The following is a 16,730-nucleotide window of genomic DNA, read 5'->3' as shown; positions in this document are numbered from 1 at the left end:
GTCTAATTGTGACCCTATAGTGGCTCTCGCAATGGCAAGACAGTTTTGCGTAGATAGGAATGGTTTGGCCACATTGATAAGCTGGTGCTATGCGCTGCTGAGGATGCGATAGCGTTTACTTGATGTAACATGGAGAATGTGTAATCAAGGGTCCTGATGGATTTAGAGACAAGAATCTGAATGTTGTCGACAGTTAAGGAGGTGTATTGCGAGTTGAGTTTGAGAGTTTCCTTGGGACTCGCTAAAAGAATTTTGGTCCTCCAACGTATTCCTCATCTTAGATGTATTCCATCCAGTTTTAGCTGCTTCGGAAAACAAATTCGGCAGGGGGCGCCGTGCGTCAATGTCATCGAGTCGATGGTCCCTTGAAAGCCTCCGTCGAGGGTGACGTCATTGGGTGTATAAGTAGTGTGCATGGCGCCCGTTGGCCTCATTTCTGTTTTTCTACAGCATACGTTGCTTCGGAGATTCGGCGCGCCTCGAGTTCTGTAAAGAATAAAATACGAAATATGTCCTCGTCATCGATGCCGAACACGACCCCGAGATCGGGTTTCAAAAAGTGCAAGTCGTGCGGTTCAAAAATGTCGATCACCGACCCGCACCGAGAGTGTTTGTGGTGCCTCGGAGAAGGCCGTGACATGGAGGCCTGTACGAAGTGTCAGGTGATGACGGGGAAGGCCTTGCGAGAGGAGGGGAAAACTACAGGTAGGTCGTAAATCCGACCGTAAAGCCTCTAGCGTCGAGTCAAAGTCCCGTGAGGAGAAATCTCCTCGACGCGAAAGGCATTGGTCCAGGTCCCGAAGCGATTCCCATCGCTCGTCTCCGACGAAAAAAATCGAAGAAGCCACGCCACAGGTCCCCCTCCTCGGACGAATCCCCAAAAAGGATGAAATGTCCCACTAAACATTCATCATCTGAAGAATGGGAAGCATTCAGGGTCAAAATGATGGGGTGTTCGAGAAAGTGAAGCCTCGGTCCGCGCCTTCCTCGGAAGCCGGGTGGGAGCGTCATCGCTCCGACACTCTCGCGCCCTCGAGCCTGGATGATCGAAAGAGGAAGGATAGCGAACCTTCTAGGACGGTGAGCGCGAAAAGCCACTAGAATCGACCGCTCAAGGTCACCGACGCCATCCGAGAACGAACATACCTCGAAGGGCAAGTTTTTGAAGAGCGCCTCGGTGCCCTCGAAGCCATCGAAGACTGGTATTACGTCGACACCTTTATCAATGTCGACCCCAAAGCCCTCGACGCCGAAGCCTCCAGTTCGGCCAGATCAGCCAGAAAAAGGGAAAGAGAAGGCTACAAGACCTGTGATGCCTTCAGAACCCATTAACACTCCTCCTCCACCTCTCCCAGAAAAGGTGTTCAAACCTCTTCCTAGGAAAGAGTTTTAAGTCCCTGACCTCAATTTTTGAGGGACAGGAGAAATCCGATGAATGTACCTTTTGGGCTAGAATATGGCACTCCAAATGTCCCTGAATGCCTGATTTCAGAAGAAAGCAGAATGAGGGATTTGGTTGAATCACTGCACAATGCAAGAGGTATTGATACGTCTCCTGAAAATGACTTTGGTCAACCAGAACCAGGAGAACATGCCAGTCCATCATACTGTCAATTAATGACAAAAGTAATAGATTTAGGATGGGCCAATTCATCCAAGATGATCTAACAGACATATTGGATCATGGTCCTACTGAAGACCCAATACTACCTTTTCACGTAGCCTTGCAAAATAGGGTTGCCAAAAATTGGGAGACTCCGGATTCTATTCCGCCAGTGAATAAATCCCTTACTTCAAAATATCGCCCTGCCAGTAGCGGCCCTGGCTATCTGTCTAAACTCCCGAGAGTTTGGTCATACAGGCAGCCACAGCTTCTAACAAACTGGCGTACCCCTTCTATCCCTCCAGACAGGGACGATAAGCGTGTGGATGGCTGGGCACGGAAGGTATTTTCAGCTGGTAGTATGGCATTAAAATTAGCCAACTCCACATGTGCCTTGGCAAAGTTTTCGTACACTCTGTGGGAGTGCATTGCGATGGTGGCGGAGCACATACCAGAAGGGGACAAAAGGGAAGGATTCCTAGCCATCGTTCTAGATGGAAAGGAGGCTATGCAGGAATCCCTTGAATCTGTATTGGACACTGTTGGTAGTGTGAGCAGGTACATGGGCACTAGCACGGTAATGCGCAGATTTGCATGGTTACGGAAGTCTGGTTTCGCACCAGACGTGCAGAACAGTCTTCTAAACATGTCCTTTGGCGGGTCTCACCTTTTTGGCAGCAAGGCTGAGGAGAGCCTTGAGGTTGCAGACCTCAAAGGCAGTTGCCAAGTCTCTGGGAGTTGCCATCAGGCAACCTCAGCCTTTTCGTACATCAAGTCAATCTTGGAGGGGACAATGCTGTTGTTACTACTCGTCATATGGAAAGGCGAGAGGAATGGCCAGTCAAAGGGGCCAGAGAAAGGCCACTCGCGGTGGACGATGAAAATATGCAAAGCTAGCTCCAGCTACAGCCTCTCTGCCATCAGCGGCTGCAGCAACCACCTCAAAACCGCTTTGAGGACTTACATCACAAGACACCTGTAGGAGGCAGGCTGTCACAGCATCTGCAAGAATGGCAAGCCATCACTTCAGATGTTTGGGCTCTAGAAATAATAGCCCAAGGTTATTGCCTTCCTTTTCTAACGCAACCTCAAAGCAATCCACCAGGGAGACACCCTTTGAAGTTTTCAGACCCGCTCCTACAGCAGGAAGTTTTAACCCTGCTGGAGAATGGTGCTATAGAACCGGTACCTGCAGCGGAGAGGAACAAGGGATGGTACTACCTGTAGTTTTTTGGATCCCTAAAAAGGATGGAGGACTGAGACCCATCCTGGACTTAAGAAACTTGAACAAGTTCCTCAGGAAGGACAAATTCAACATGGTTACCCTTTCTCAGATCCTTCAGGCCCTACAACTGCAGGATTGGTTGGTGTGATTGGACCTCCAGGATGCTTATTTTCATGTGCCGAATCATTCCAAGCACAGAAAATACCTGAGGTTCGTAGTTGGCGACTCACACTATCAGTTTCGAGTCCTGCCATTCGGATTGACCTCCGCCCGAGGGTCTTCACCAAACTGATGCTAGTGGTGGCAGCGCACCTCAGGAGAGGGGGGATTCATGTCTACCTCTACCTGAACGATTGGCTGATCGAAGCACGTTCTGCCGAACAGGCACTAGATCACCTGAAAGTCACCTGCCTGTTCCTCCACAGACTTGGCTCCCTCAATTTCAACAAGTCACAAATAACACCTCAACGGCTCCAATATATTGGAGCCATATTAGACACATCCCTGGGAAAGAGCTCGCCTCCCAGGTTGAGGGCTCAAGACATTCTTCAGATGGTTTGCAAATTCCAACATGCACAAAATCTTCAGGCCTACGACTTCTTAAGTTTACTCGCCCTCATGGCATCCTGCATCTTTCTGGTGCCGGAGGCATGTCTGAGAATGAGATCCCTTCAATGGGCTCTAAAGACTCAATGGTCCCAGTTCTCGGGTCGAATGACGGATCTTCTCCAGATTCCGAACAAGGTTAGTCAAGATCTTCTATGGTGGACTTGTTTAGAGAATATCCTGAAAGGAGAACTTTTTTGGCAACCATGGCCGGAGATCACAGTAGTGATGGACGCCTCACTCAAAGGGTGGGGAGCTCATGCCAACGATCTGACAATTAGCGGTCATTGGTCTCCATCAGAGTCCAAACTACACATCAACCTTCTGGAGCTGAGAGTAATCAGACTAGCGCTGAAAGCTTTCCTGCTGTCTGTCAGAGGAAAAAATGTCCTGATAATGACGGACAGCACAGTGGCCATGAATTTTCTAAACAGAGGAAGTGTAGGGTCACTACCTCTGTGCAGAGAGGCAATGCAGCTCTGGTATTGGGCAATTCAAGAAGGAATCTCTAACGGCAGTTCACCTAGCCGGGGAGGAGAATATGACGGCAGATGCTCTGAGCAGGCAGAGCACGGTGTCTCACAAGTGGGAACTGGCTCAGGAAGTCATTCAAGAGATCTTCGCCCTTTGGGGAACCCCTCAAGTAGACCTATTTGCGACCAGAATCAACCGGAAGTGAGAAAGGTATTGCTCAAGGGAATATCCCCCGAGAGGAGCCCTGGGGGATTCGTTCGTAGTGGAGTGGAATTTCCCACTATTATACGCGTTCCCTCCGATTCCCGTCATTCCTCAGGTCATCAGGAAACTGAGACGCTTCGGGAGCCACATGATCCGAATTGCCCCGGATTGGGCCAGGAGAACGTGGTACCCGGACCTTCTAGACATGTCCATCTGTCCCCCAGTATGTCTTCCTCAGAGAGAGAACCTTATTTCTCAAATGGAGGGTTAGGTTCTCCATCCAGAGGTCAAAACCCTCAACCTTCACGCTTGGTATCTGAAAGGCTGAGATACAAGGATTGGGACCTCGCAGATGACGTCATGGAGGTGTTGCTTTCGGCAAGGCAGCCAGCAACAAAGTCTCTATACTGTTGCTTTTGGGAAAAGTTTTGCAACTGGTGCAGTGAAAAGAATGTTGATCCTTTTTTATGTTCTATTCCGGAAGTATTGTCCTTCCTCCTGTCCCTAGCACATAGAGGTCTAAATGTTGGAACCATTAAAGGTTATCTTGCGGTGCTTTCCATCTTCAAGTGCTCGTCTGAAGAATGCTCCTATTTCAAAATTCCTTTGATAGTACAATTCTTAAAAGCACTCACTAATGTGTTTCCTCCTCACCCTTTTCAAGTCCCAATTTGGGATCTCAATCTAGTCCTAAAATTCTTAATGTGTGCTCCTTTTGAGCCTATGCACACTTGTCCATTAAGATTGCTGACATGGAAAACTGCTTTCCTAGTTGCTGCAACATCTGCAAGAAGAGTGAGCGAATTGCAGGCACTGTCTTCTGGGCCACCCTATACTATGTTCCATAAGGACAGAGATGTGTTGAGGGTTAAACCCTAATTTTTACCAAAAGTGGTATCTGATTTTCATTTAAGTCAAAGAATTGTCTTACCCGCATTCTATCCTCCACCTCATCCTAGTAAGGAGGAGGAAAAATTATACCGGTTGGATCCAAAAAGAGCTTTAAGCTTTTACATCTCTAGGCTTTCTAAGCTTAGAGTGGACGACCAACTGTTTATTGGCTACACAGGAAAGAAATTGGGTCAGTCAGTGACAAAGCAAACAATATCACGCTGGATTGTGCTTTGTATTTCAGAATGCTACAGATTAGTACAAAAAGACCCACCAGAAGGTCTAAGAGCTCATTCCACCAGAGGCATCGCCTCTTCAACAGCCCTACAAAGAGGTGTTCCTATAAGGTCCATTTGTGAAGCAGCAACTTGGTCCTTGCTGCATACTTTTTCAAAATTCTATAGCCTGGATGCTTCCGAGTCGAAGGAGCTGCATTTTGGTAAAGCAGTACTATATTCAGCCATCTAAGGGTATCGAAAAAATCTGATCCCTCCTCCGGAGAAATTGCCCATACTGCTTTGTGAGTCTAAGATGAGGAATACTTTGGAGGCCACAATCCACTGGAACAAGTTACTTACCAACTGGTAACGTTCTTTCGATTGGATGTTCCTCCAACATATTCCTCATCGCCCTCTCATCCTACCCCTCTGTAGATTTTTCCAGGTTATTGCCACTCTAACTCTCGCAAGGCAAATACCTGTCTGCCAGCACAGTCTACACAGTGAAAAATCAATAATGAAGGGGGAAAAAACAGAACTGAAGCCAACGGGTGCCGCGCGTGCTACTTATACACCCGGTGACGTCACCCTCGACGGAGGCCTTTGAGGGTCCATCGACTCGACGGCATTGACGCACAGCGCCCACTGCCGAAAATGTTTTCCAAAGCAGCTAAAGCTGGATGTAATACATCTAAGATGAGGAATACGTTGGAGGAACATTCAATCGAAGGAACGTTACCAGTTGGTAAGTAACTTGTTCTCCGTTTAAGCAGAGCCAGTTAGCCGCCATCCAAGCCTGGATTGTGGTGTAAACCACATGAAGTGTTATGCAGTCTGTTTCATACATGCCGGTGAGAGAGAAGAGGACCTGGGTGTCTTCGGCATAGTTTGTGTACGCTATGCCTAACGCATCAAGGATGTCAAAAATTGGTTTCATAAAGTTATTGTAGAGCGTGAGAGCGACGCAATACCCCTGCGGTACTCCTGTGTATAGTGGTGGCTGCTGCAGATTCCTGGTCTGAGAACACTTGGCTCTCCCTTTGAGAAAGGAGGCGATCCAGGAGGTGGCTTTGAGTGAGAACTGAGATGCAGTAATGAGGTGTTTACAAAGGGTTTTCTGGTCGACTAGGTCAAACGCTGAAGATGGATCGAGGAGGAGTAGTGCTGGTTTCCCTTTGTCGATAATTTCGCAAAGTTGATTTTTAAAATCTAGTAGGGCTGATTCAGTCCCATGTCCTGGGCGGAAGCCAGATTGACGCTTACCCAAAATAGTTATTTTCTGGGAACTGTTGGACTTGAGTGTATGCTGCTTTGTCCAGGATCTTTAAGAGGAAGGGCACTCTGGTGATGGGGTGGTAGTTGTCGGGGGAGGTAGGGTCTAGTGTTTTTTTTCTTTTTTAGGAGCAGGCGTACCCAAGCTTCTTTAAGGCATGGGGGAGCCAAACCTGTTGGAAAAGAGGCATTTATAAAGGCAGTGATGACCAGAGCTAAGGTGGTTTCACAGTCTTTGATATTGGCTGGACAAATATCCCCTTTGCTTTCTGGGTGTGCCCTTGGGCGAGAGCATCCAGCATTTGTCTGTGGTGATCTGTCTTCACTCTTTGACAAACCTAGTCAGCCGGCCTCCCACTGAGGTGCACATGTGGGGGCCCGATGTCCCGGTCAGTGTTTCAATCTGATGCAGTCCTTAAAGTTATCAGAATGTTATGGCTGATAGTTTAGAACGCTGTGGAGATGTTCAGTAGGATGAAAGCACTGTAAAGTTGTCCTGCAGTGCTTGAGCTTGTCTTGTATAGCAGAGTGTAGATTCTGCTTCCCTCACTGATCTGACTCCCCTTTGAGACTCAGGAAGGAGGTAGTTAAGAAACATTCTTGAAACTACTGGTAGATCAACTTGAATTTTTGCAGGGAAGTGTATTTGACATCGGTCGGTAGTTTGCTGGGTCATTGGCATCTCCTATTTTTTCTTTTTTTCTTTAAGGAAATACTAGACGAATAGTTTTCAAAGCAAAAGAGATGCTGCATTGCTCATTAGATGGGTTAAGGAGGGATAGGAAGTGGATGAGGGGTGTGCAGATTGGTTCAATTTCCCTTTGTAGAGATTAAGTAGGCCTGGGCCTTCAAGGGAATTTGTTGAATTACTAGTGTTTGGGTGTGGTTAAAAATCATGTACTGAGAAGGGATACAAGCCTCTCAATGCTGTTTTGAATCATGGGGGTTGTTTTTGATGGTCCTTTCTTGTCCATATAGTCCTGGATTTGTTGAACTTTGTTGCTAAAGCAGGAGTAAAGTTATCAAGTTGAGATACTAGTTAGGCAAAGTGTAAATGATCCCCTATGATAAATTCCACTACCTCACATGCATACAACACACCATTTATTACCAAGAGTGAATTATCACTCGACAATGGCTAGTGGTGATTGCACATTGAAGCCTGGCAAAACGGACTGCAGTGGAGTCTCAAAGCTCCTTGTATGTTGCGGTTAAAGACTGAAGGGTTTTTGGATTTGTGGACAGCTTGGTCTATCTCGCCATGTATTGCTAACTCAATGTGGCGTGCGTAGTGAATGTTTTTCACCTACACCAATTCCGCTCTGTTGAGCCAAGCTGTCAATCCTTTTGTCTGTTGGTATGTAACTTTCTTTTGTGTCTGTAGTTTTGCTTTTTTAAGCGGTTCAGTTTGGAGGTAAACCATTTGGCGTCTTGTGCTTTTGTGAGACTTTAATGGTCATCTTTTGGGCTAGTATGTTGAGTGTTTGAAATCCACATATAAAGGTTGAGTTGTCTGATGCTCCCACTGACTGGTTAGGGGCTGGGGTTTGGATTTTTCGAGTTTCTTCAGGAGTATATATATATCCACCTTGATATTCTTCCATGGTCCGATTTGACTTTGGTAGAGCATGCATTGATTTTGGCAGTGTTATTGCTTGGGTGAAAATGATGAATTTGATGCAGAGGTTATCCACCAAGGTGTACATAGTCTGGGAGTAGACAGCAGTGATGTTTTTATTACAAAAGATTTCAAAGTGTCTGGCCATGTAGGTTTCGCCTTAGACTAGTTTGCTAAGGTATGTCATCTGGTGATTGAGTAGCTCTTCTCTAATCTGGGAGTGGGATCTCTCACTAGGCTGGGGTAGTGGTGGTCTTCTGAAAGGTTATCTACCATGTCCACCAGATTCTCTAAAAATGGGGTTTTCTGAAGGTGGTATGTAGATGAAAGGGAAGATTGGCATTGAGATTGCTTGGGTGGAGCAGAGATGTGCAGCCTGTAATGTGTTCTGAGGGTGTGATATTAATACATAGACTCTTTGTATGAGAGCAATTCCTCCCTCTCTTGCTGGTTCTGATGATGAGTTTAAACGTGTAATCATGGGAGGTTTACCTTGTGTATAGCTGCCAAGTAATTCTCTGTTATCGAACTGCTTTGCCCTCTCTGGAAAGCTTGTAAATGTTTGTGGAGTGTAATGGTATGTAGCAGTGATGAGGCACATTATTCTGAAGGTAAATTTGTAACTTCGAGGTGTTGCCCGATATTCATAATTTCTGTTTCTTTAGGGGTGTTAGGCTTCTGAATTCTGTGCACCCAATTGTAAGCCACTTTTCTAGATTGCCTTATTTCTGTATATATGTATTCTAGTTCATTCTGTTTAGAGCACATTGTCATCTTATTGTGTTTATTCAGAAGGACAATGTATTGTAGTCTGAAATGATCTGGCATTGATGGCTAACAATATATAGGACCTTCTGAGCTGTGCACCTTCTGGGTGTTTGGAATGTTCGTGCCAAAGTCATTTTTGGAGATCATTAGCAGAAACATCAAAATGTTAAAAACTTTGCAGCCAGGTATGCAGAACCAAAATCCAAGGGCAATGTCCTTTTTGATTAACGGGTTAGGAAGTTTTCTGTACGCTTTCCCTCAGATTATCCTATTACTGCAGGTGATCCAGGCATGGACTCAATCCAGATCATCCATGATTCTAATTGATGCAGGACGCCTCCAAAGCTGTGGTATTCTGATCTCCCCCGTCACTCTCGGAGTTCATTCTCATCAGAGGCTGCCTTGCAGATCAGATCTTTACTGCTTTATTTTCAGATTGTAAAATCTAGCTTTCAGCTTTCCTCTGCAAGGGTATATTTAGCAGCCAACAGTTTTCATAAAGCGCCTTTCTCAGGAATCCTTTTTCGTAATTTCCCATGATTATGGATTTCATTGAAAAACTAGTGCCCTTCTGTCAGGCGTCCTTCTCCCTGGGAATTGAATGTTCTGTCCGAATTGCTGGTTCTCCATTTGAGGGGATACATACATAGGAAATACAAAATCTTTCTTGAAATGTGGCTTTCTTTGTGGCCAGAACATCAGCCAAGAGGCTAAATTCGTTTCAGGCTCTTTGCACCAAGTGACCTTAGATGATTTTCCAAAATTGTAACGTGTCAATTAGAACTTATAGTTCATTACTTTTCGAATGTGTGTCCAACTGTTCAGTAACTACTGTACAATAAATGCTCAGCCATTCATCGCCAGATGATTTATTTCATTAACGTGATCAGAAAGCTAGCAAAGCCCCTTGCTGGTAGACATTTGGCTCGCACAACAAGAACAAAAGCAGCCACTGCGGCTCCTCTCAAGAATATGGATGTGTGACATTTGCAAAGTTGCTAAATGGGGATCAGTCCATATGATTGGAACTTGGAACTATGATTGGAACTTACTATTGTCTTGGTTTAGATGCTGTGGTGTCTAAATTCCCTGAAACAAGTGTGGTTATTTCTCCTAATTATTTTTCTCTAATCTGTCGGCCTCTTTTCTGGCCCATTGCCCACTCCTTTGGTCAGGATGAGTTTGCTACTCTATTAATTGATTTTTCCACAATGAAGATAAAAAAGATACTGACTTGGAATCCTAGTTTTCGATCACAGGTAGGTTAAATACATAAACAGCCCACCTGCCTTCCTGAGAGGAGGTGGCACATAACCAAACGATGAACATAATCTTTCCTACCCATTATGTTAATAATAACTGAGGTGTAACTGACACAAGGCATCCTGTGTTCTCAGGTCACTTTCCCTGCTTTAAAGTGTCATTTTTCTTCATTTTGCATGGCAGCCTATCTGTGTCGATGTATTTCCCTTTTTTGTGCTAATGGGAGGGAATGAGTTACTTCAAAATATGTGTTTTCTGTCAGCTAATTGTTTCAGTTAAGAATGAGCTAGCTAGACTTCCATCATTTTGAAAAATTAAGTTATTCTTTCTGAAAGTGTTCCGAGATAACCCCCAAACCGGGGCTTCAACAGCCTTGAATGGCAGACTGTCGCAGACCGACTTCCAGGTAATTGGGATTATCGCGATGCACTTCAGCCATCTAGAAGGAAGCTTCAGACAGGGCAATCGGTGCAGAAAAACTTTTCACGATGGACACTTGCCCACATACCCTCTTAAAGTCTTCTACTATGCTAGCACTTGACCGTGAGCCTTCTTCATATACATTCTCTACACACCTCTCTGAGGCAAACCTACCGCCCCACTCCTGCCTGTGGGAAGGACCACCCAGCACTTGGCACATTGATATGATAGTTTATTTATATATCGCCTATACACAATGTGTTTCAAAGCGCTTCAAGGCAAGGGAGGGAACAATGGAAAATACAATTCTCCAGCATTGTATCTTTCATGGATTCACATGCTTAGAATATTCCCCGTCGTCAGACTGGGAACTCTCGGTATATATATATAGTCGTTTCCTATAGGAAAAAACTTCCGACACTTGTGTGTCCTATCCACGTCTACGTCCTCTCTGGGGCCGTCCACGCATGCCCCGTAGGACGTAGTGATATAAAAGCCCCGCCACCGTGTGTCCCGTCAGATTTCAACCGTCTCCAAAGATAGTGGGATCTCCTCGCGTAGTCTCTACTGCTAGATTTTTCGAATTGCGAGCTCCTGTGAGTTTGTTAATTTTATCGGAATGTCGGGAAAACCTATATTTCGCCCGTGTGCCACGTGCGGATTGAAGGTTTACGAGGGGGACGGCCATTTAGACTGTATTTATTGCCTCCACCCTCACCACTCGGCAGACCAGTGTGAAATATGTAAAGGTTTTTCCCAGAAAACCCTGAAGGATCGAATTCGACGGCTGGTATCCTGGTTAAATGACGGTGCGGGAGCGTACCCTCAGTCAGAGGTGGGCTAAGAATGTGAAATTAACGATCGTTCTCGGCCTGGTGACATTTCAGATAGTGCAAGAGCTAAGACATAGATGAGGGGGAGAGTTGGAAGGAAACTGAAACAGACAGGAGACTACCGTACTAGGGCTGATGACATTTCTGGTAGAGCCGGAGATTAACAAAAGGTGAGGGAAAGGGGTGGAGAAAGGGAGGGGAGGAACAAAACAAGTGACTAACTACTAGGCCTGACGACTTTTCAGATAGTGCTGTTATTGAGAAACCAAGTAGGGGAAGAGACAATCAATACTTGCTCAAGGACAATTCTGAAAGTGCATAGAAGAAAGTAAGGGGAGGAGATGGGGAGGAGGAGAGAACAGAGTGAGCAGTGGAAAAGTGGAGAAGCAAGAGGGGAGAGCGAATACAATTGCAGAATTCTGTAGCAACACATAATGTTGCGAGAGAACAGCAAATACAAGCCAGGATTCAAGATGTATATGTGGGGTGTCTGTGCGCCAATGCTTTTGATCCCTGTACAGCTTTCTATAGGGCCGCAGGTATGGTTACACTCTTGCTAGTTTCAAAGGAACTATATATTTGTAGATTCTTTGCAAATGCAATGACTGTATGGTGCACAACTCCAGTTCTATTACAAAGCAATGGTCTGAAAAACATTTGCTCCTTAATCCAATTTTGATTTGCAGTCTGCTTTGTCCTGGGGGGTCCTAAAGTGTCTGGGGGCTAGTGACCACATCCACCAGCCACCCCTTGTCACGTTAGTGGCATCGTTATACATCTTTCAGATCATTAGAGCTGCATCCTGGATTTCCATTTATTTATACTGTATAAATTGTTTTGTCAACTAGCCAGCGTTTGGCCAGACTGAGTTGCTGAACGTCTACACACTTTATGGATACTTCCTGCCTTTCGATTCTAAATGTGATGATTGTTGGGATGAAAATGAGCCTATCCCAACCTTCCTAGGCGCTTCCAAGTTAGCCAAACCCCATACGAAGCAATATAACTCACAGGAGGGGAACAACCCCCACCTACAGGCCACATATAAAGGCACCGTAGCACATAGAAGTAGGCGAATAGTGCTAGCCCGTTCCCTGCCCCGTTACTCAATTTTGTATTGGGCCAAGAAAAGGCACGTGGAGGGCCTGCGATGCAAGCGTCCCGAGTTCACTCAGAGGTGCCAAGCTCAACTTCGGCACACAAAGCCTGCTCTGCACGAGTCCTGTTCCCACAGAAGTCCCCTGATCTCCTGTCTTGTGAATATCTAGTATTGCTTCCAAGAATGCGCTCTGCGAAGAGCTTGAGACCGTACCAAGCCCCAGCGCTGTGTCTATCCATCTACACTAAACTGCCATTGGGCCTCTGACCCCCACCCATCCACTCAGCCAGGCTGGGGCCGGCCGCACTTCACCGACTCGACCCCCAGGCACTAACCTCCCTAAAGGTGCCCACCAGAGATCTAAAGTCTGCACGACTGTATAGCTCTCCAATAACAGCATGTGTCTCTTGTAACATGAGGTACCGGGAAGGGTAAATAACAGATCAAACCCCAGGGGGGAGACCTTGGGTGCAGGAACTGCAGTGTTAACGAAGACCTGAATCTAGGGGTCAGTGTGACTATTTTATCCTCCACTCTGCCTGGCCCCCCTTTCCTGTGCCACCCACGTGCCTGCCATAATGAATGAATAGTCTGTCTTAGTTTTAGTTTAGCTAGGAAATATTGTGTTTTATGCATGCCTGACCTTCACTGCGAGGATGAGCCCAGCTGACCCGCGTAGAGCCAGATTGATGGAGAAGAGCCAGCCATTTAGTGCTTGGCATCACCTACGGAGCAAGCTCATGTGTAAGGTGCCTCAAATTGGGAACACCAATATATCTCATATAACTGTGACTTGTTTTCTGTTCACAACCCCAAGTTTTGTGATGCAGAGTCGGAGCTCTCTCGAGCAGCAGAGTTCTTTGCTGACACTTGTATTTTGTACTAGTAAAACATTATTATCCTTGCAAAGCTATCTCTTGGCTTTATTTTCTAGTGGGCTGTATTTACTCTGGAGTGTGCGCACATGCCTTCATGATCCATGGAAAGAAACTTGTGGAAGAGCAAACTATTTACCCAGAGCAGTTATTCGTAAAGTCACTCACTCGTTCATGCGCATAAGGACATATCGGACAGTTTTTTTTAAACTTATTTCTTTTAGAGAAACTTTACAAACATGCTGCTGCAGACACCTGTGGAATGATTTAGGTAATAAAGTAATGTTGTGCAAAAATGCATGGCTTGTATGCTTTTGTAACTTGCCTTTCTCCCCAATGTTCCAGTAGTATTTGTAATTTTTAACTTGGTAATCCCAGGTGGAAAAATGTGGGGTAGTTATTAGGGTGCTTATGTTGTGGAGTAAATTATAGCATTTGACTAGTAAATATATTAAGAATTTGTTGTATTGTTCCAGGTCTGCGACAGGAGTATGCAGCTACTACTTCACGGCGTAGTTCTGGATCATCTTGCAACTCTTTAAGGCGAGGCACGTTTAGCGATCAAGAACTTGATGCTCATAGTTTAGAAGATGAGGAGGAAAGTACGCATCACACGTTACACCCATCTGTTACCAGGTTTACTCCATCACCACGAAATTCACCACGACCATCACCAAAACAGTCGCCTAGGAATTCTCCTCGTTCTCGATCACCTGCTCGGGGACTGGAGTACAGCAGAGCTTCTCCCCAGCCTATCATCAGTCGCTTACAACAACCTCGTCTGTCACTTCAAGGTCATGCATCTGAGCTGCAGACTAGCACAATAAAAAATGAAGGTATGTTAATGTAATTTATATAGTGCCTACGGAGGGTTATCAAACAACTTGGAATTTTGAAACCAATATGTTAAATATATGAATTTTGAGTTGTTTCCAGAGGTGAAAGAGAGAATTTCTGTTATGAATGCTATGGCTAACACACTAACATTTTGCGAGCTAATTCAGCATACTTGAGCCTTTTTGTAGCAAGAGATGTTAAGGAGTCTGTAGGCATTGTAATAATAAAAAACGTAATGAGAGCTATATTTAGTGGTAGCACTATAGTGTACTTGTAAAACCTTTGCCTGCATGTTGTAATGTCATAGGTAATTGATTTTCAATTAGTGTAGTTAAGGGGCTGTTTTTCAGTAGTCTTTTCTACACAATTATTTTGAATGTCCTTTACAGATCTTTTTGTTTTCTATTGTACAGTTTACAGAACAAATAACTCTTCCAAAGTAGGGTTAACATTTTCATGATTGAAAACACTTTAGTCTTTCATCTCAGAGGTGGGTCAGGATTAAAAACATGTGCAATTATACTTTCTAAGTCGTTTCTGGATGGAACCATCTAGATAAATAAAATTGGTTGAGAAACATAGCTAATGTGGTTAGGCACTCATTCGGTAGGGGTGACTTTCAGTTCCATCGTCCTGCTTGGCCTCCTTCCCTCCTGGTTGGGGAATGCCTGCGTTACATGCAAGCCCAGAAAGTATGTCTAAAGATCCCTGTCCCACTCAATTTTAGAATGGGGAAATGCATACTCATGTGTGGGCCCAAATTTCATGAAGAACAGCATTAAGTGTGCACCCTTTTCCTATTTTTCCACCTGTAGGCAGGGGAGGAAAGAGTTTCTCCATCATGGTATATTTATTGATATTCAGAAACATTGAATATCAGTTCCCAGGGATGAGATCTGGTAACACAATTAAGTTGGAGAGAACTTTTCCGAAACTGGATATTTTGAACTCTAGCCTATGTGACTTTCAGTTTTACTCTATTCAAAGTTTTCATGGAGAGTTTCCCTGCATATTGAACTGCGACTCCAACCATCAGAGCAATGGCTAGTTAAACAGCTTCAACCATGCATGGCAAAATGATTGCTGCCTCTACCTGTTCCTGGTACCCCTTACTCACACTAGTCGTAGTCACAACCAGTTTTTTTCTACCCTGCGTGGAAAGATCTTGATACACACTCTCCCAGCTTTATTGTGGTTTAACCTATTTTGTAGAGTTGTACGGTTTCACTTAATGTCTTTTACTGAGGGCCATTTATTAAAAGATGTTTAGGATAGGCTAAGGCGATAGACTCAATGTCACTTTGTCACATGTGCCTGTGATAGCAAGTTCAGATGTTCCAGTATTGTGCAGAGCATTTCAAATGGATTGTGTCCTCCAACGTATTCCTCATCTTTGACGTGTAATGTCCAGCTTCAGCTGCTTTGGAAATATTTTCTGGCAGAGGGCGCCCTGCATCAATTTGTCCCTCGAAGGCCTCCATCGAGGGTGGCGTCATCAGAGGTTATATGTAGCACGCACAGCGCCCGTTGGCCTCATTTCTGTTTTTCCGCAACCGCGTTTGCTTTGTGAGAAACCCGGCATGCCTCATAACTTGTGAAAGTTATTTCTCGATTGTTTTTCGAACAACTCGACGATATGTCGTCTTAGTCTACACTGTTGACACCTAAACCTGGTTTAAAAAAATGTAGACACTGCGGATCGAAGATGTCCTTAACCAATCTGCATCGAATCTGCCTGTGGTGCCTCGGAGAGGACCACGATACGAATGTTTGTTCCAAGTGCCAGTCCATGACAGGAAAAGCCTTGGGGGAACGAAAGGGGAAACTGAAGCTAGGTAAGGTATCCAAGTCCCCTAAGCCCTGACCTGCTGGGCCTTCGACCGATGGAGGAAGAAGGCCAAGCGAAGCTTTTAAGGTCAAGGAGTGGTTCCTGCCACTTGTCTTTCTAAAAGAGGTCGAAGAGAAGGTACCACAGGTCGTCAACGTCTTCGTTGGACGGTTCCCCCGACAGGGTTGCATGCACGTCCAAAAAGAGCACACCCGCTGAATGAGAGGCTTTCCGTGTGTAAATGCAGAACATCTTTGAAGGACAAAGTCATGCTCCGACGGAGCCTTCTAAGGAAGCCGGAAAGGAGAGGTCTCGGCCTAAAACTTGCACACCCTCGAGCCCGGGTAAAAGGTGGGATCCACATCAAGAGACCTCGATGCCTCGATCTGAAAAAGGGAAAGATCAATCGAGACATGGGGAGAAGTAGAGGTCATCCACGCCTTCAAAGCCTTTGATGCTGTTGGTGCCTATGTCGCCCATCAGGCCCTCGGGCCCCGACTAAACCGTTGATTCCATCAACGCCAGTGTCGACATCCACGCTGAAACCGTCGACGCCAGCTGCGCCAATATTGCCAGCTAAGCCTAGTGAACTCCAAAAAAAGGCACGGTCTAAGAAAACGTCAATGACTTAGACTACATCGAAGCATCTGGTCTCAAAACCAGAAAAAATATTACTCCTACGTCCCGTCCCCTTTC

The 16,730-nt window shown here is 45.4% G+C and overlaps 1 protein-coding gene across 1 annotated transcript in view; it reads left to right on the top strand.

Annotated features, from left to right (window-relative positions):
* The window catches only part of SLAIN2 (SLAIN motif family member 2), a 786,196-nt gene that overhangs the window by 396,169 nt on the left and 373,297 nt on the right, over positions 1–16,730 (top strand). Inside the window, exon 5 of the mRNA XM_069631699.1 lies at positions 13,846–14,205. Within this exon, the coding sequence (XP_069487800.1) occupies positions 13,846–14,205 (360 nt within the window). The remainder of the gene's footprint in view (positions 1–13,845; positions 14,206–16,730) is intronic.

This window comes from Ambystoma mexicanum, chromosome 6q (genome assembly GCF_040938575.1).
Source record: "Ambystoma mexicanum isolate Mex_15411 chromosome 6q, UKY_AmexF1_1, whole genome shotgun sequence".
In the NCBI taxonomy this organism is placed as follows: Eukaryota; Metazoa; Chordata; class Amphibia; order Caudata; family Ambystomatidae; genus Ambystoma; species Ambystoma mexicanum.
The sequence above is the reverse complement of the archived record's forward strand: the minus strand, read 5'-3'. Positions and strand labels throughout refer to the sequence as shown.